This window comes from Gastrolobium bilobum, unplaced genomic scaffold, assembly GCF_033153095.1.
Source record: "Gastrolobium bilobum isolate Gb01-03AN ecotype WA unplaced genomic scaffold, APGP_CSIRO_Gbil_v1 utg112701, whole genome shotgun sequence".
Classification (NCBI taxonomy): domain Eukaryota; kingdom Viridiplantae; phylum Streptophyta; class Magnoliopsida; order Fabales; family Fabaceae; genus Gastrolobium; species Gastrolobium bilobum.
This window is the reverse complement of record NW_026895920.1, coordinates 78,118-99,228: the sequence shown is the minus strand read 5'-3', so window position 1 is coordinate 99,228 and position 21,111 is coordinate 78,118. Positions and strand designations below refer to the sequence as shown.

Below are 21,111 nucleotides of genomic sequence, written 5' to 3'. Positions count from 1 at the left end.
GGAGAGAGAGAAAAGAGTGGTGGGACCTAACTTCTTTTTGTGAGTGTAGGAGAGTTGATTGTCTCATATAAAATGAGATAAACATAATCCATATTTAAATTATATAGCATCTCAGAACTAAGAAGAGTTATATATATAGCCTGATGTGGATTGGGTCTGACTTAATATTTCGAGGGATTAATGAGAGTCTTTTTTAAATTTATGAGGGACTACAATTTTAACTAAATGTGTTCATTTTGAATTTTTTAGGGACCATGAATAACTTTTTTATTTGCTAAGGATTAAAACGGGTATCGTGAAATTTGCTAAAGACCAAAAAAGATATTTACTCTATACATTAAATTATCAAAATGTTTTATTTATTAATTAGATATTCTCTGATCTCTCGATAGTAATAAACAAATTATATGATATATATATATATATATATATATATATATATATATATATATTTAAAATTCGAAAAATAGAAATAAATAAAAAATATAAATTATGTGCTCTGCACCACACTCCAGACTTGTGTGGTGAAGCATGAGCATAACGTGGTGATTTTTATATTGACAGCTCATGCGAGCAAAACGCGCTCATTATTTTAGATTTTTTTTAGTACTCTCTCTGACAACTAGAATTATTATTATTGTACCTTTTGTCACTTCGTTTTTCTCAGGATTTTCAATTTTACGTGAAGTCTCGCTGCCAAACAGCATTATTGTACACTTTCTCTTGTCATGTCCTCGTGCATGACCAAAACGAGGTCATTATTTTTCAATTTTCTTAAAAAATAGTGACTAGCATTACCGTGAACTTTGCCACAAAGAACCAAATTCTACATAAAAAAAAGGGAAAAAATAATGTTTTTACACAAACTTATATCATTTTAACAATTTTTAATTATGTATTTTTAAAAATGTATAATAATATTAAAATTATATTTTGTTAATTTCTACATTAGCAAACAATTTTTGAAGAAATAAAAAATATAACTTTAATATTATAACTATATATTTTCAAAAATGCATAATTAAAATTGTTAAAAGAACAAAACTTGTGTTCTTTCAAAGGACATATAAAATCCTAAAAAATAATACATCGTATGGGGGACTTAAACTAATTTCTTTTTTTTTTTTTAAAAGTGAAAGGAACCATTTTTTAAAATTGCTTTTTCTGATTACCAAAAAGAAAGTTGCTTTTTCTAATATATAAGAAAATATTAAAAATACCTATCTTATAATTTTATTTAACTAAAAAAATTTAAATATATTTTTATTCCAATTTTTAATTAAAAAAACACAAGAATACAGATCTATATCCCCTTATTTATTTGAATATACTATTTCATTCTGATTACTATTTTTTAAGATTACTATAAAAAAAAAACAATTATATACGATTTAGTTGTTGGGCTGTCACTTGGACAATATGATTCAAATAGCTTTAACAAATACAAAAACAAAGATGCGAAATATGAAACAAGGATAATAGGATTCACATTTTCTGGTAGCCTCCACTTCCTTCGGAACCAAAATAAGAGGACAGGAGAGATTTGTTTCAAAAGCAGAGAATAACGTCATTTTTTTTATTTTAGAAAGAAATAATATTCACAATAAAAATTAATAATCGAGCCACGCCAAATTTAAAAAAACATTAACTTGAATCAAATTGAGTTCAGCTAATTTATTAATTTAAGTTGAAACTGAAACCGATTTAATTTCTACCCTTGCCACTGGTTGAATGCATCACTTTCCTATTTGCAAAGTAATTCTCTCTTATTATAATTTATCATAGGTACTTAAATCATTATTCAATATACATAACATTGCGTATGTCTTGTTAAAAATGCACATATCTAGTACATGTCAAATAATAAGTTGAATGGCTAAGTGGTGAAATCGATTACATGACTATCCAAGAATTTTTCCTTTCTAAATGAATTGAAAAACCGACCATGTTCACACAAGCATATTACTAACACGAACATCACTATCATAGAGCATAAATGGCTATATATATAATATTTAAAAAACCCACTCATAGATAAAATGAACACAATTGAGATCAAAGAAATATTAAAATCAAATTAACTCAGCTAATTTTGAGCCTATAGACTATCTTGTTTTGGGCTAGACTAAATTTAACTGAATTAAGTCGGGTTAAAATTATCCATTTCAAATTTTAAAGCCCAACTCATTGTCGAGTTATTCGGGTTTGGCTATTGGGCTAAAACATGTTTTATCACTCGTGTGTTTATAAGATTTCATTATTAATTTTAGTATTTTCTTTTAGAAAATAAAAATAAAAAACATATGGATATGGATAATTGAATGCTTAAATTTACAAAAATCACTCTAGCTCAAGACAAATTTTTTTTTTTTTTTTGATAACATAAGACAATTTTATCTATGCAACATAAGAAACCAATTTTTTTATTTTTCTCACTTTTTAGTGGATCTTATTTTTCTATTTTTTTTGTTATATGATACAATGTAATTCACTTTTCTATGTGTTATATGACACATATTATCTCATTTAACATCAAAAATATATTCCCCGTAAATTTATACTAACTTTAAAGAAGAATTACTTTTATGATATAATTTATTTTTACAAATTTAATTTTTGAATAAATTTTATTGGAAAGGGACCTTTTTCTAACCACAAAAAGGTAGGGCAGTTTTACTGAGTTGTATTATTTTTCTTCAGAAATGCTAAGTTAAATTTCCTAATTCTTTTTATACATTTTTTATTTAAAAAATAGTTTTACTTTTAAACATAAACAAAAAACAAATAAACAACAGATAAATTATATTTACAAATTTTTTATTTATAAATTACATTACATACCACGGATAATAAGTATGTACCAACGTAATAAATAATTAATTTATAAGAATTTATAAATAAAAAATTTGTATCCCAATAAAAAAACTTTAATAGGCGAAATTTCTGAAGTGAACAAGGACAGACAATTCATTAAAATCACAAAAGAGAAAACAACGTCGTGTAATCTCTTTTAAGTGACTTGACTTCACAAACATACACCACAACGGTTAAAGAAACATAACTAGTGACGATAGGTTCAGAGTCTCCATATCTTATTTAAGAAAACAGGCTATGGAGCTTTAACTAGTGTACGTAGTACATTGGATCAGTCAGGCAATGTAGTACATTGGATTAGGCAGCTTAAAGTTTCTGTCTCCTTTGTGTTTTCCCAGGAGATCGCTCCATTGGTCTCCTGAATTTCCAATGATTCTATATCCTTCTTCCACCAGCTTCTTTCTCTGCTCTGTTTTGTATGCACGTTTTGTTGGATATATACCATTATCTCTGCGTCAAAATAATTATTTGTTGTTATGAGACATGTTTTTTTCGTGTTGACGGAGATGGAGATAGATTATCTCATGTTAGTGACACATAATTATAAGAGAGACTCATAAATAATTAAAAAAATAAAAAATAAAAGTGGAATCCTCCTAGAAATTTGATTTAACCCATATTAAAAGAGATAAATATAAGGGTTTTATTAATCTCCTTCCACATAAGATAGTTATCTTATGTGGTAGAGAGAAAATGAATGGGTCCCACCATTACAAGAAAAAAAAAAAGTGCGATGCAAAAATCGAAGTGAGAGAAAATGAGATAAGTTACCTCATGTAAAAGGAGAGTAATATTTTCCTAAATATAATTCTTGTTTTTATATAAGGAAAACTTTTTTATTTGAACCTTCAAAACATATGTCCTATCTCATTCAAGCCTTTTGTCCCATCGTGTCTCGTCAATCACACCAATAACAGAGCGGATTTAATTTTTGTACGGCCTCAATAATTTTTGCTAAAACCATGATCGTAGAATTTTTTGAAATTAGAATCCAAACCTTAATGTTTTTAATCATATTAGTTTAGTTTAAAATATGTTTTTAATCATTTTTTAGTTATTACATATGTATCATCAATTTAACGACATTTAATAAGTTATTATGAAATTTTAGATGATGTGATATAAATTATTAATTATATCATTGATACAAACCATTTTGATAATTCTACATTTTTTTAATGCAATATGAAGTAGTTAAATTATTAATATGGAATTTTTATAAATCTTTACTTTATTATGAGTTTTCTAATTAACAATAATTGTGGAAATACTATTTTAAATTTTTTAAAAATAATTAACAACTCTCCCCCGTATACTGAGTTTTATTTTTTTTTAAATAGTATGAAAAGATAAATGCTAATTTTTTTTCACGCTTAAGTGGGCTAATTAGTTCATCGTAAGATATTTGTTGACGTTAAACTTAAGTGATTTAGGAGACGTTTGATAAGCGCTATTTTTAAGGATTTCTGAGAAAATAAGTTTTTAAAATTTTAAATTTTTGAATAATATCATAAACTGTAAAAATTATATTTTTAAAAAAATTTGACCTTTACCAAAGGTAATAGATCTTTAGAGTAATCTTCTTAGTTAGATTATTATTATTTTTAATAAATATGATGCCTAGCTATTGTTATTTTATTGAAGGGCTTAAAGTATGATCTGTATATAAATAATCTTATAACGATAAAAAAAAAATTAAAAAATTTATTACCTGACAATTAACTTTTCCCATGTATAGTATCCAACTTTCTTCAAGTTCTCGGCTGTTATTTTCTCATGACGCGCTGATCTTTCAGTTAAGAACACAATCTTGACGCCAAGTGACAACAGTTTATTATACAGCTTAATAGTCTCCGGCAGTGCTGGTGCTATGCCGAGTTCAAGCCATTCATCAAACGCCGTATGGTTGAATACTTCCGCCCTACCACCAAAAAAAATATTAAATTAAATTTTTACGTAAAATAAATAAAGAATAATGAACAAGATTGTAAAAGGTCCATAATTAAAACACAGAGAGAGAGATACAAGCATTTTAAGCACAAAAATTTGTACCACAGCAAATTAAATTTATGTTGTTCCACTTATATAATACTCATTAAATTTATTTTCAACTTAATATATATTTTTATTACCATTAATTTATATTTAGACCGCTGATATTTCTCACATATTGATAAATGTGTATAAATAGCATTGTTAGATTTCAAATATTGAAAAACATTGCTAACCCGCTCGAGACTATATACCAAAAATAGTTGAACATAGATGATAAATAAGTATGCATATACCTAAAAGTGAAAAACAAGTATGCATATATGAAAGGAAAGAGCATATAAATAGTACCCATATCCGTGGTCTTCATAATAGGGAAGATTGGAGAGTGTAGTCTCATCTACGTCAAAAATCCAAATGTCATTTGAAGTGATTTCGAGGTCCCTAGCGTAAAAAAAACCTTCACGGTTAACAGTTTTGGAATCTGATCTATATTGTTCACTTTTCATGTATTTTCCTACATGTGCTTCGCATTCTAGTGGAATAGTTTTCCAGTCAACGAAGTTGTGTGCTTCCACACCAACCCTCCAACTTGCGCACGATACTTCAGGAGCGTAGTGTTCACCTAAAGCAGTTTTCAATCGAAGAGGGAAAGTTTGGAAGTTTGCAGCATGGCAAGTTGCTAAAATTGTAGCGAGGAAGAAAATAACTAGCTTCATTCTCTTCACTAGATTGATTCACTACTGCTTCTATCTAGCACAAGATACTCTTGCAACGGGGTTTGCTTCTTTAAATAGACGGACAACGAAATTAATTTGCACTTTTAAAAAAAAAATTAATATATAAAATAATGATATTATCTAAACATGTAATATCTCTTGAAAAAGAAACGTGAAACTTGTGGATGTAAGAGGTTGGTGCGTGAGCTGTCGCATTGTACAAAGTAAATTATATTCAGGGTTTGCATTTGTCATTTAACATGACACAATAAACTTTTCTACACACACTATATTTAGTGGGGTTCACAAAAAAAAAAAAAAATTACGGCACGCAAAACGAATCTCTATAACATTACATAATCATTTTTCCTACAAGATAATTCTTATAAAACTCTTATATTTATGGCCCTTCAAAAGTATATAAAACCTTAAAAGTACGGGGTTAGCTTTGGAATTTCACTTAAAAAGAGAGTATTGTAGAAAAAGTTACAAATTGAGGACTGAGGGTAGAGAAAATAGCAAAAGGGTGGCCCACGTTAAGTACTGGTAGCTCATTTGTATGGTTTATATTACTTTTAAATTATACGAGAGTAATGTCATTTGCTACGGATCCATTAATTTTTGTGTTTTTTTTAATAATTAGTAGAGTTTATCATATAATTGTATCTACCAAATGAAATAATATATTTTCTATTAAATGAGAGTAATATAACTCCACATTTATTGACTTATTAAAGTTTTTTATATAGGATATGTTCCAGATGGCCCAACAATACAGCAGTCCAAAGGTCTAAATCCAATCTCAACCCCCTATCCACGTCAGCCCTACCAAATGTCAGCCCCCAACCCGCTACGCAACCAGTGTTTAAATACCCGGTCCGGTCATCGACCCGGCCGAGATCAGAGGTCATGGGGTCACGGGTTCAACCGGGGGGTCACTACGCTGACCCGGTTTTATATATTAAAAAAATATAAATATATATATATCTTATATGAAAATATTAAAAAACAAACCAACAATCATCAAAAATTCAAAATATACTTAACATAATTCACCAATTACAACCACAAGTCAATATTACACAACCTAATTAAAGTATCAAGATACAAAAGTACAAAACTCATATTCAAATTGGGTCACTACGCTGACCCGATTCTGTCTCTTTTGAAAAGATCCCTAACAAAGGAAAATTTAAAGGAAGTAAGAATGAGTTTTTATTTTCCATCGACGATCGTAAGGTTTTCATTTGAATAGATAAAATTCTTACCTTTTCTAGAAGATTCATGGCAGCGAAGTGAAGATTGAAGACGTCTAGGTCACTAGGAGAGAAGAAAACGATTAGATTTTTAGCTTTACAAGCATTTTTATTTTATTTTTTAATAAAACGATGTTGTTTCGTGGAATTTAAAAAAAAAAAAAAATATGCAGTGATCCCCTTTGACCTCTCTGACCCAGGAGTCACTGAAACACGGTCGGGTTTTAGGGGTCGGAGGGGTCGATATGCATATAGGGTCCAACTTGTGACTCCAACCCTCAGAGGGGAGGGGTCAAGGTTGACCCGGGTCAACCCGGGGGGTGGGGTGGGGTTTTAAAACACTGAACGCAACGACACTTCCTAGAGAAAACACCAAAATATCCTGTCTTAGCCTCTTAGGACCCCAACCCCCAAAGGTGAGCATCCAGATACCATAAGAGGAAACTGCCCTTTGTCGCAAGCTGACATCGCCAGGCACAGTGGGCGCATCGCTGCTATCATAGCAGCGCCTGCCACATCCAGCAGCGTCTGCCACCCTTAACATATCCTAAGGAGGGTTGACCCTCTCCTCACCAACCCACACAAGGTTCACATCACCTTCCCCTATAAATAAGCCCCCAGGGACACACCAAGGGGTATCTTATGTATTGTTAGGTGGTGTTTGATTGAGGGTTTTTACAAATTTCCCTATGCAAAGGAAACAAGCAATCCCCAAAGCACTTGTTTGGTTCAACAGATTCACTTCAATTCGCCAGTCATCCTATTTGCATAGCATTTTCAATTTGGTCTTGAATGCTAGCTTTTTTCACTGTTTAGAAAGACATGTTGATGGTGGTTTTATGAGGATAGCCAGCTAAATCATTTTTTCATAATTTCTTCCATACCATTATACCCTCTTGATCTGAAAGAGAAATTGGAAGCTTTCTCCCACACGTTGCAGAGGAAGCCTGAAAGAGAAATTGGTGTAGACACACTGCACAACAATCACCTTCAGTTTCCTTCCCCACATCTACATGATGAATATATCTATAACTGTTATACAGTTTATGCAACCTTTGAATTGCATATTTTTTAAAGTAGTGCGGGACAAAAACAATGGTTGTAAAGAAGATGAGGATGGTAGATGATGACAAAAATAGTTCTAGCCATTTAGCAAGTAGAGGATGACGAAACAGTAATATAGATGATGGAAATATTTGTTGGATGACAAATGGCACGATCAGTGGCCACTTGTACTCATAATAGATATTTGTATTGGGGTTAAATTTGTAATTTCATATTATTTACCCATCCAAATTTTACCTCAAACCAAACATAGACTTTATAAATCTTACCTAATTTGTCTAGTAAATTTTTTTCTAACCAAACAACTTTTTTTACATTTTCCTACCAAACTCACTTTCCAACCATTTCTCTATCAATTACATTTCCCTAGTATTCAAAAAAAATCTCTTCAACCAAACGCCCCCTTATGCTGCCCTTTTATATTGAGTCACACATACACACACCTAACCCCATTGTTGATTGTTAGCTTCATACTTGGAATAGTGTCTCTTAGCTTGGTCTCTACCTGTGTTAAGGGTATCACTCATACAATAACTTCATCCCTTAAGAAAACATAGTGAGCTTATAGATTCTAACAGTAGAGGATCTTTCTCTCTCGATGATGATGTTCAAACTACATTTTATCTCGTTGATGTAGTTAATTTTTCGCCTATCAAATCTTGATTTTGATCGATTATTCTACATGCATGCTCTGAATTTTAAAGACATACACGATTAATCTGAATATAATCATATACTAAACAAATAGAATGCACTTTCGTAATAATGAAAATGTCATTTAGGTAATTAAGAACTAGCATATCTCAGAGAATCCGATGCAATCAAAATATCTTGACAAGTGTCAGAAAAAAATTGGTCCCCAGAATACGGAACCAATGTCGACCGCGTTTCCAATTGATTCTCTATCTGTTTTCCTCGTAAACATTTCTCTGAGCAGATTTGAATGAAAACGTGGCATGGAAAAAAAAGAAAACACGTAACGAATAAATATTTTTGGTGCTATTCTTGCATAATTGATTCAGTACATTTTATTACTGAGAGCATTACATATTAATTAAAGTTTTTTTTTCTTTACTAAATTTTTTTTCTCTCCTATAATATGTAATGCTTTTATTAATGAAATGTACTGAATATTGACACAACAGTAGCACCAAAATTTTTTTCTACGGTAACATAAGAAGAGAACCGACCCAAATCCAAAGCTATGCATATATGTTGTAGAATGTAAATTATGCATTCTGGCCTCATATACATCAATGAGCCATTTGTATTTCCTGTTTCTTATATAGATATTTTAAGGATTTTCATTTTATCGTTTAACATAACACAACAAACTTCTCTACACTCACAACGTTTTGTGGGGCTCACAATTTTTAAAACAAAAAATAAATAAAAAACTAAAGCACGTAAAATGAATCTCTATAACATTACACGATCATTTTTCCTACAACATAACTCTTATAAAACCCATATTTTAATCAGTTTGAGATTAATTAGACTTAACACGGATATCAAAATTAATATTTTAATTTTTTTCAAAAATGATATTGAAAAGGATCAAAAATATACTCTCACCTCTATTCTAAAAAATAACCCATAAATCAGAAACATAAATTGATATAAATAAAAAAATGTTATTTTAAATTTTTTCCAACACAATATTTATTATATTTATAAAGTAAAATATATTATCAAGATTATGAGGCCTAATTTAATCTTTTAGGAGAAAAAATCAACTCATAGTCTCTTTAAAATTTAAAATAGACCAATGTTAGTCCTTTTGAGCACTAACGTGAGTTTTCTTTCAATTTTAGAAGAATCACAATTTGAATTAATTGAATATATATTTAATCTCAAAATGATCACAAGTCTTTTTTTTTTAAGGAATTAAATGAATCCCATAATTTCTGTTGAAGATTTAAAAAATACTTTACTCATAATATATTTTGTATTTGTTAAATATTTCAAGTTTAAATCCCAAATATAGATAAAATAATTTTGAGAGAATCATTAAGCAAAATAATCCGATAATCGATGACTATCCAGAGTCCTCAATAAAAAAGAGAGTTTAATTTAATTTCTTAAAACAAAAAAATCAACTTGTGATTTCTCTAAAATTCAAAATAGTCTTATGTTAATTATTTTATGAAACTAACGTGAGTTTTCTTTCAATTTTAGAGGAATCGTGATTTTGACTAATTGGAATATGTTTAATTTTAAAAAGACCATAAGTCAATTTTTTTTTTCTAAGGAATTAAAATGGGTCTCTTAAGGGGACGTTTGGGTAGAGGAGGAAAAAATTTTTATCCGAGACTCTCAATTATAAAAAATATGATAAAAACATTCATTTACGATAATATCTGTAAATTAAAAATTTTTAAAAATTCAGTTTCCAAGGAATCCTGAAAAAATAACGACTACCAAACACTCCCTAATTTTATTGGAGGATTCAAAAAAATACTTTACTCATAGTCTTGATGACCCTTGATATATAAAATAAGGAAAAGAATCTATTTATAAATTTTTTTTTGCAAATTTTGACAAATTACACTAAATATTTTCAAAAATACATAATATAATATAATGCACTTCTAAAAACACATAATATAATTTATAAATAAAAAATTTGTAAATATAATTTTTTTGATAAAATAATAATATTATGTGAACGCATAATATCCCTTGAAAAAAGAAACGTGAAACTTGTGAATGTCAGAGGTTGTTGCGTGAGCTGTCGTATTGTACAAATTAAATTATATTTATGGTACTTCAAAAGTAAAAGCTTAAAAGTATGGGGTTAGCTTTGGAATTTCACTTAAAAAGAGAGTATTGTAAAAAAATTACAAATTGAGGACTGAGGGTAGAGAAAATAGCAAAACGGTGGCCCACGTTAAGTACGGGTAGCTCAATTGTATGGTTTATATTACTTTGACTAAAACTTTTTTTTTCCTATATCCTCATTTTAATTCCTTTTAAAAAAAATTAGGTCCGAAATCTATAAGAAATTCAAAATATACTTATTAAGTTGAAATTATTATCCCTTAAAAATATAAAAAAGACTTGTATTAATCCTTTATAAGAACTAAAATGAGTCCACTTTAAATTTCATAAAAACCAAGCAACTAATTTTTTTTTGTAAGGAACTAAAATGAAGACCGTACTTTTTGTTAAGAATTCAAAAATGACTTTACTCAATTACTTTTATATTATATGAGAGTAATGTCATTTGCTACATATCCATTATTATTATTTTAATAATTAGTAGGGTTTATCATTTAAAGGAAAATTATTTTTCCTTTTAAATGACACAACTTATATCCTTTCACTCTTACAAAAAAGTGAGACTCATACTTTTATATTTTTCTGTCGACTCTCTCTCCTCCTTTATCTATCTCTTTCTCTCACTTAAAATGACAACAATTTATATCCTTTAAAATATACACACTTTTCCTACCATTTAATTGTATCTATGATATGAAATGATATATTTTCTATTACATTAGAGTAATATAACTCCATATTTATTGACTTATTAAATTTTTATATATAGGATCTTTCTCTCGATGATGATGTTCAAACAACATTTTATCTCGTCAATGTTGTTAATTTTTCGCCTATCAAATCTTGATTTTGATCGATTATTCTACATGCATGCTCTAAATTTGAAGGAAATTGATCCTCTCATGTGGGAAAAACACATGATATGGTCATGTGGAAGATCACAACTATTCAAAGGTAAATCAACGGTTATGATTTCGTAATTATCTATTTTAACATTTTTTCTCTCTCCTCCTTTATTACCATTGATCCACCTTTGTATGGTTATGATTCTCCTACATGACATGTTCATGTGAATTTTCACATGAGAGGATCTGGATCCAAATTTGAAAGACATACACGATTAATCTGAATATAATCATATACTAAACTAATAGAATGCATTTTCCTAACAATAAAAAGAAAAGTATGTATCATCTTAAAAGACATAAAATTATGTTATTTTAAATAAAGGAAAGAGATAAATTATAAAAAAATGAGTGAAAAAAGTTTTAAATTTGTGAGTCTCTCGTTTAAAATGACACATTTTTTTGGATAATAAAAATGTCATTTATGTAATTAAGAACTAGCATATAAGTTAGTTTAAAAAAAAAAAAACTAGCATATAAGTTAGTTTCAAAAAAAAAAAACTAGCATTTCAACACAAGTGGATTACGATGTCAGAGAATCCAATGCAATCAAAATATCCTGACAAGTGTCACAAAAGAATTGTTCCCCCGAATACGACACAAATGTTTCCAATTGATTCTCTATCTGTTTTCCTCGTAAACATTTCTCTGAGCAGATTTGAATGAAAACGTGGAACAATGAACAAAGTGCTAATTTTGGTCAAAAAAATTACCAGACTTTCATATCAATAGTAAATTTTGTCAAAATTTTATGTGGCATATTTCGTTACACTGTATAGCAAAATATGTGTGCAAATAATTCGCTACACAATGTAGCGAAATAGGCCACATCAGACTGTTCATAACCAAAATGCCATGTGTCAAAATTGAAGAAATTCGATACATAGGGTAGTGAATTTCTACAATTTTGACTCATGACATTCTTGGTTCTGACGTGGCATATTTCGTTATACTATGTAGCGAATTATTTGCACAAATATTTCGCTACACAATGTAGTAAAATATATCATGTGGCATTTTGGCATGTTGACCTGATAATTTTTTTGGGCAAAGTAAAATAGTCACTGTTCCTAAAAACGTGGCGTGGACAAAAAAGAAGAGAACCGACCCAAATCCAAGGCTATATCCTATATGCATATATGTTGCAAATTATGCGTTGTGGCCTCATTTACATCAATGGGCGATTTGAATTTCCTGTCCTCTAGCATAACAAAAATCCTCCGCAACTGTTTTGGAGTCGATTGTATTTCCAAATTCATAAATATTTGTTAAGTTTTCGCTAGTAATAAGAAATTACTTTAAAATAAGATATTTAAGTAATTTCAAAAGAGTTAGCTGCTCCTTATTGTTATTCAAATTAAATATAACCATTTTTAAATAATTAAATTTTAAATTTAATTATATATAATTGATTGTGCTTTAAAAGTGCTGATAAAACTTATTAAAAAAACTCTTTTAAAGTGAGCATGTAAAATTATATCTATTTTGATATTTTGATAAATTAAGAATAGATATAACCTTACTTTTTTTTATTTACACAAGGGCATGAGTTTAAATCGCATTATTAATTTGAGAACTTTATTGATGATTTCTTCTAAAACTTTTTGTTAATGTGAGAATTTTATTGGTAATTTTTAATATACATTTTCAATGAGACGGTGTGTTCTAAACCTGATGAGATCGTTTAACTTCACATCAACTTTAATTTATAAAAAAATAATAATATTTTTTTATTATAAAAAATAACCCATAAATCAGAAACATAAATTGATATAAATTTATTTTTTTAATTGTTCCCAACACACTATTCATTACATATATATATATATATATATATATATATATATATATATAAGTAAAATATATTGTCAAGATTTTATATATATATATATATATATATATATTAATTATTAAATATTTTAATTATTAATTAGATATTCTCTTATCTCTAGATGGTAATAAAAATAAATTGTTATGAAATATATAAAAAAAAATTTTCTCGTTGTTTTGTTCTATTAGTGATCCATCAATTTTTGTATAATATGAGATATTTACTTCATATCCAACGAGAAAATCGAAACTAATGTAAATATGTATGGGTTTTATAAAAGTTATGTTGTAGAAAATAATGATTGTGTTATGTTATAAAGATTCATTTTGTGTATCGTAATTTTTTTTTTTTTTTCAAAACATGCGGGTCCCAATGTGTATATATTTAAAAACTTTCGGAAAATAGAAATAAATAAGAAATATATCTATTCTCCGCACCACTCGAGACTTGTCTGGTGAAGCGTGAACATGACATGGTGATTTCTGTCAATATTATGGAGTACGATTGAATTGACTGCTCATGCACGAGAAAAACGCGCTCATTATTTTAGATATTTTTTGAGTACTCTCTCTGCTTACTAGCATTATTGTTCTACATTTTGCCACGTCGTTTATTGTCAGGATTTTCAATTTTATATTAATGCTCTCTACCAAACAACTTTATTGTACTCTTTGGCCTTTGCCATGTCCTTGTGCATGAACAGAAGGAGGTCAATATTTCCAAATTTGTTAAGAGTAACATTACTGTATTTAGAATTTTTTTATGAATCTTTTTGTTCAAAATGGAGTACTAATGGCGCTGGATCACACCTAAAATAAGGTGTACTATGGAGCTGAGGTGCACCCCATTTTGAATGCGACTAACGGATATACAAGAAACCTCTTACACTTCCTAAAAAAAAAAAAGAGAGACAGGAGAGAGATTGAAAGAGAGACAAGAGAGAAAGAGTGAGATGAGATAAGCACTGACCCAACCCCGTAATGTGTTTTATTTTAAATTCAAATGAGGTACTATTCAATTTCCTATTGTGCTTGATTTGTAAATAATTTCAAAATACAACATTTTCATGTTTTCTAATAAAAGAGTAATATTTAAAAAAAAATTTCCCAAAAACTTTGCCATTAAAGACAAAATTCTACATTAAAAAATAATACATAATATGGGTGAGTTTAAGTAACTTTTTTTTTGTAAAAAAAAGTGATTTTATGATTAACTTTTTAAAACATATTTTGAAGTTGCTTTTTCTAATATATAAGAAAATATTAAAAATACCTATCTTCGAATTTTATTTAAAAAATTTATCAAATTTTAATAAAAAAAATTATATTTATTTTATTGAAAAATATTTTTTTCCTTAAAAAAATCCCTAGAATACAGATCATATATTCCCTTAGTTATTTGCTGAGATTGGGCCTAATATTTTTACTTTAGGGAGCGTTTGGTATACGAAAATTCTAGAGAATCTCGAGAAACTGAATTTTTCTAAATCTTTAATTTTCGAATATTATCGGAAACTAAATACAAAAATCATATTTTTAAAAATTGAGATTCTTGGATAAAATTTTTTTTTCCTCTATCAAACGCCCTCTTAGAATGACTATACTATTTCATTTTGATTACTATTTTTTAAATACGCTTTTAAAAAAAATATATACGATTTAGTTGTTGGCCTGTCACTTGGAGAATATGATTGAGATTGCTTTAACAAATACAAAAACAAATATACGAAATACCAAACAAGGATAATAGGATTCAGTAGCCTCCACTTCCTTCGAAACCAAAATAACAAGGGGAGCGTAGCAGTGGTTTGTTTTAAAGGGATTAATATTTTTTGTGTTATACACATATAAAAATATGAGACATTTAGGTGAGGCCATACGAAGAGAAGACAGAGAAAAGATCACATGGGCACTACATACTTTTATATGTATGTAGAAAATAATTACTTGAGTTGATCAGGCACACACTCTAAGATCACAATGTAGTAATTGTTGGGAAAACTCGGTTCCCTCAAGCTCAGCTCAGTGGCCTTTTGTGCGGAAGTCAATCAACAAGATCCTGATCTCGGATCTCGGCAATACCTCGGCCTGAACTTCACCAGGTCGGGCAGCGCAGCGGAACAGTCAAAAATGAAAAAATCAAAATAGGAGAGAGAGAAGAAGAACACAACCAGTTTTAACGTGAGAAAACTTTCTTGAATTAAGAAGTAAAAACCCACGGGACCTAGTTCAGATCAGAAATCCACTATGAAAATAATGGTTACAACGAATCAAATACACCAATGTGGTGGTTAACTCAACCTCTCCAACAATGGTGATAATCAAACTACCCTAGAGATGTTTCACTCAAATTCTTTCTAGAGATCTCTCAAATGCAAAGCATAAAGCTTTACTCAAACAATCAAATAATTCTCTCAAATTTGTTCTCTCAAATTTGACCTCTCAAATCTAACCTAGCCTCCACCCACAACAATGAGTATATATAGAGGAGGTGGAAATTAGGGTTAGGGTTTTTAGGAAACCCCTCAAATGGGCTTGGGCTTAGCATTGAAGGAGGAAGCCCAACAAATCTCCCCCTCCGACTTCAATGCGTCGGCTTCAGCATCAACCCGGCTCCTTCACAGCAGTCTTCAAATTTTCCTGTTGGAACCGGCTTCGTCATCATGTCGGACCAATTTTGGTCAGTGTGCACCTTGACGAGTTCGAGCTCTCCACCTTCCACCACATCCCGGATCCAGTGATACCTCACGTCAATATGCTTAGTGCGGGAGTGATAGGTCGAATTCTTCGCAAGATGGATTGCGCTTTGATTGTCACAACCCAGCTCGTACTTGTCTTGATCATGGCCGAGTTCCATGAGAAACTTCTTCATCCACAGCATCTCTTTGCTTGCCTCAGTAGCGGCAATGTACTCAGCCTCAGTTGTAGATAGTGCAACACATTTCTGAAGTCTTGATTGCCAGGAGACAGCTGCTCCGACAAATCTCATCAAATATCCTGTAGTCGACTTCCTCGAGTCGGCGTCTCCCCCTAAATCAGAATCTGAGTAGCCTTGTAACTCGGCTTTGCCTTCTCCAAATCGGAGACATAAGTCTGTCGTACCTCAGAGGTACTTGAAGATCCACTTCACTGCTTCCCAGTGCTCTTTGCCGGGGTTTGACAAATACCGGCTTACCATTCCAACAGCATACGCCAAGTCGGGTCTAGTGCAAACCATTGCATACATCAAGCTTCTGACGGCGGATTGGTACAGGACCTTCATCATCTCATCTTTGTCTTCATCAGATCTCGGACATTGCTTCTGGTTCAGCTTTATGTGTCCGGCAAGGGGGGTGCTCACTGTTTTGGCTTTGTTCATGCTGAATCTCTTCAATATCTTCTCAATGTACTTCTCTTGACTTAGCCACAGTAGCTTCTTCTGTCTATCTCGGATGATCTTGATTCCGAGAATCTGCTTTGCAGGGCCGAAGTCCTTCATTGCGAAGGACGAGCTCAATGCCTTTTTCAGGGCGACTATCCTCGATTTGTCTTTCCCTACAATAAGCATGTCGTCAACATATAACAACAAAATCAAAAAATCTCCTGCCTCATACCTCTTCACAAATACGCAGTGGTCGGCTTCAGTCTTCTCAAACTTATGATCAGTCATGAATGATTCAAACTTCTTGTACCACTGCCGAGGTGCTTGCTTCAAGCCATAGAGGCTCTTCTTCAACCGACATACCAAGTCTTCTTGGTCTGGAGCTTGGAATCCTTCTGGTTGCTCCATATATATTTCTTCTTCTAAGTCACCGTGAAGAAATGTCGTCTTCACGTCCATTTGTTCTACCTCGAGGTCCATTGAAGCTGCCATGGCTAACACGGTTCGGACCAAGGTCATTTTCACCACAGGAGAAAAAATCTCCTCAAAATCAACTCATTTCTTCTGATTGCAGCCTTTCACTACAATCCGGGCTTTGTATCTCGGCTTTTGCCCATTCTCCTCATTCTTAATCTTGTAGACCCATTTATTCTTCAAAGCTCGTCTTCCTTTTGGCAACTCAGTCAGCTCATAAGTCTGATTCTCGTGCAGAGACTTCATCTCGTCTTGCATTGCCTTTTTCCATTCTTCTTTCTCTGAGCTCGTTACAGCCTCATCATAACACTGAGGCTCACCATCTTCAGCAACAACGGTGTACTCATCAGATGGGTACCTTGTAGAGGGTCTTCTTTCTCGAGTTGGATATCTCGGCTGTTCTTCAGCTTGAGAACCCGGTTCATCATTTTCATCCCGGATCTCATCATCAACTCGAACCTCAGTGTCTTGGTCATCTTCAGCTTGTTGCTGATCATCAATTTCTTCGTTTTCTTGATTTTCTCCCCCTGCTTCAGCTCGGACAGGAGGGATGGGTTCTTCTCGTCTGACAGTAACCCGGACTTTGTGCTTCGAGATATCATGAATGTTCTCATGCTCATGAAAGATCACATCTCGACTTCTCACGATCTTCTTATTGATTGGATCCCAAAGTCGGAACCCGAACTCACATCTCGGCGAACCAAGATAAATGCATTCTTTAGTCTTTGCATCAAGTTTGGCCCTTTCATCTTTAGGGATATGCACGAAAGCTCGGCATCCAAACACTTTCAGTTGATTGTAGGCCATTTTCCGACCTGTCCAGACTTCTTCTGGAATTTCTCCTTCAAGTGGCCGTGATGGTGAGAGGTTGATCAAGTCAACAACAGTTTTGACGGCTTCTCCCCAGAATGATTTTGGTAACCCGGCATTGGATATCATGCTTCGTACCTTCTCTTCAATTGTTCTGTTCATCCTCTCAGCCAGTCCATTTAACTGTGGAGTCTTGGGGGGCGTCTTCTCAAGTCGAATCCCGGCCGCTCTGCAGTATCCATCAAAAGGGCCGCGATACTCACCACCATTGTCAGATCGGACCACCTTTAATTTCTTGCCAGTCTCCCTTTCAACCATCGCATGGAATTCTTTAAAGGATTGGAGTACCTGGTCTTTAGTCTTCAACAAATATACTCACACTTTGCGGGAATGGTCATCAATAAATGAAACAAAGTACTGAGCTCTTCCAAGAGATTTCTCCGACATGGAGTAAACATCAGTATGGACGAGTTCAAGAATATTCCTTCGTCTTCTTGGTTGATCCGGTCTCACAAAGGAAACCCGGTGCTGCTTTCCAGCTAGGCAATGCGTGCAACTCTCCAACGCTTGGCCTTTCAACCCGGTCAGTAATCCTTTCTTGTTCAGGATCTGGAGCCCTTTCTCGCTCATGTGGCCGAGGCGCTTGTGCCATAGCTCCAAGCTAGGTTCATCTCGGACAGAATTGGCTTCTCCGCCATTGATCTTTCCTTGCATCACGTACAAGGAGCCTTCCTTCTTACCTCGGGCCACAACCAAGTTTCCCTTGGCCAGCTTCCATCTCACACTACCGAAGTAGTTCACTAACCCGGCATCATTAAGTTTGCCTACCGAGATTAGATTCAAACGCATGTCAGGAACATGCCTCACATCCTTCAACACAAGTCGGCATCCGACATCTGTGGTCAGAGTTACATCACCGACACCAACAATCTTGCTGGTCACTTGATTTCCCATCTTCACGACTCCAAAATCACCACCTCGATAAGAGGAGAAAAAACCTTTGTGTGGAGTAACGTGGAAGGAGGCACCAGAGTCAACAATCCAGGTGCAGTCATCATATGCAACATTCAAATAATTATCCTCACCAAGGAGGAATATATCGGCATCAGGGTTGGCAGCCACCGCAGTGGTGCTCTTGTCTTCCCTTTTCTTGGGAATAATCTGATCCGGCTTCAAAGAGCCGTTCTTCTCATCATTCTGTAGGGTCCAGCAGTCTGGCTTCTTATGGCCTGTCTTTCCACAGTAAAAGCACTTCAACTCATATTTCGGCTTTGACCGACCTCTGGACTTGTCTCGTCTGTCACGACCTCTACCTCGGCTTTTGCTTCTACCGCGGGAGTCAGATTTCCCTTTGTTCTGAGCAACGTTGGCCTCAGACGTACTCGAAGTACCTCGTTCTCTTCTCCTGGATTCTTCGCCCAGGAGGCTGTCTGTCACGACATCCATCTTCAATTTTCCATCTGGAGTCGAGTTATTCAGGGTCACCACCAGAGTATCCCAGCTTTCTGGCAGCGAGCTCAACAGCAGCAATGCCTGCAGTTTTTCATCAATTTTCATATCAGCCTTTGACAGCTGATTCACAATACCTTTGTATGTGTTCAGGTGTTCAATCATGCTCATACCGTCCTTGTATTCAAGCTTAACAAGTCGGCGAACCAGGTGTGCTTTGTTCCTGGGAGTCTTCTTCTGAATCATGGACTCTAATTTCGTCCACAACTCATACGCGTTCGTGAATTCGGACACGTGCTCAAAGAGGCTTTTATCAATATATTTCCTGATCGTGGCTACCGCCTTCCGACTCAGGATCTCCCACTCCTTATCTGTCTTGCCTGCCGGTCTCTCATCAAGGATAATGGGCTCATGCAAATCTTTGCAGTAGAGATGATCTTCCATCATCGGACTCCAATATGTGAAATTATCTGCGGTTAACTTAAACATATCTCCATCATGAGTTATGCCACTGGTCTCCATCTCGTCTCCCTCAGAACCCGTCGAACTCGAGCTCTGATACCAGTGTTGGGAAAACTCGGTTCCCTCAAGCTCAGCTCAGGGGCCTTTTGTGCGGAAGTCAATCAACAAGATCCTGATCTCGGATCTCGGCAATACCTCGGCCTGAACTTCACCAGGTCGGGCAGCGCAGCGGAACAATCAAAAATGAAAAAATCAAAATAGAAGAGAGAGAGAAGAAGAACACAACCAGTTTTAATGTGGGAAAACCTTCTTGAATTAAGAAGTAAAAACCCACGGGACCTAGTCCAGATCAGAAATCCACTATGAAAATAATGGTTACAACGAATCAAATACACCAATGTGGTTGTTAACTCAACCTCTCCAACAATGGTGATAATCAAACTACCCTAGAGATGTTTCACTCAAACTCTCTCTAGAGATCTCTCAAATGCAAAGCATAAAGCTTTACTCAAACAATCAAATAATTCTCTCAAATTTGTTCTCTCAAATTTGACCTCTCAAATCTAACCTAGCCTCCACCCACAACAATGAGTATATATAGAGGAGGTGGAAATTAGGGTTAGGGTTTTTAGGAAACCCCTCAAATGGGCTTGGGTTTAGCATTGAAGGAGGAAGCCCAACAGTAATCACAATGAATTCCAAAAATAATGACAAAGTGTTAATCTTAGAGTTGCATCGGGCTCTCGTCCTGTACTACACATATTACACAAAGAAATGAGTTAATCAGGCTTACACTCAGGGATTACACATGCAATAATCAAAATGAATTCCTAAAGAAACTCACATAATTAAACTAGTCACAGGTGTCCATAAAAAACTGTTCTGATACTATAAATGTGACACACTGTTACATACCAATGTGTTTTCATTACGTGTAATATTAAGCACAGTTACAGTCACATCAATTCAATTAAAAATATGGCTAAATTTTTTCTTTTGAAAAGTTATACGTTCCATTTAAAATAATTATCATATTCAAATAAAAATAAAACTGTAATTGCAACACAGTGATACTGCAGAATAATTAATTCTAGCTTAGTCATATCATACTGGTGCTATTAGACACAACTACG

The 21,111-nt window shown here is 32.9% G+C and overlaps 1 protein-coding gene across 1 annotated transcript; it reads right to left on the bottom strand.

The window, feature by feature from the left end:
- Window positions 1-2,924: 2,924 nt before the first annotated feature.
- LOC133296815 (stem 28 kDa glycoprotein-like) lies at window positions 2,925-5,614 on the bottom strand. Its single transcript, XM_061495871.1, has 3 exons — window positions 5,218-5,614; window positions 4,586-4,795; window positions 2,925-3,324 (listed from the first exon to the last, which is right to left on the bottom strand). Exons 1-3 carry the CDS (start codon window positions 5,583-5,585, stop codon window positions 3,150-3,152), a joined length of 753 nt encoding a protein of 250 aa, XP_061351855.1. The 5' UTR covers window positions 5,586-5,614; the 3' UTR covers window positions 2,925-3,149.
- Window positions 5,615-21,111: the final 15,497 nt, after the last annotated feature.

What these genes read in the sequence shown, in the direction of transcription:
- LOC133296815 (XM_061495871.1), bottom strand. Translation starts at nt 5,585, where the DNA reads ATGAAGCTAGTTATTTTCTTCCTCGCTACAATTTTAGCAACTTGCCAT. An exon ending in TATGAAGACCACGGATATGG is followed by an intron (nt 4,796 to 5,217) that starts GTACTATTTATA and finishes TTTTGGTGGTAG; the next exon opens with GGCGGAAGTATTCAACCATA. An exon ending in TGGGAAAAGTTAATTGTCAG is followed by an intron (nt 3,325 to 4,585) that starts GTAATAAATTTT and finishes ATTTTGACGCAG; the next exon opens with AGATAATGGTATATATCCAA.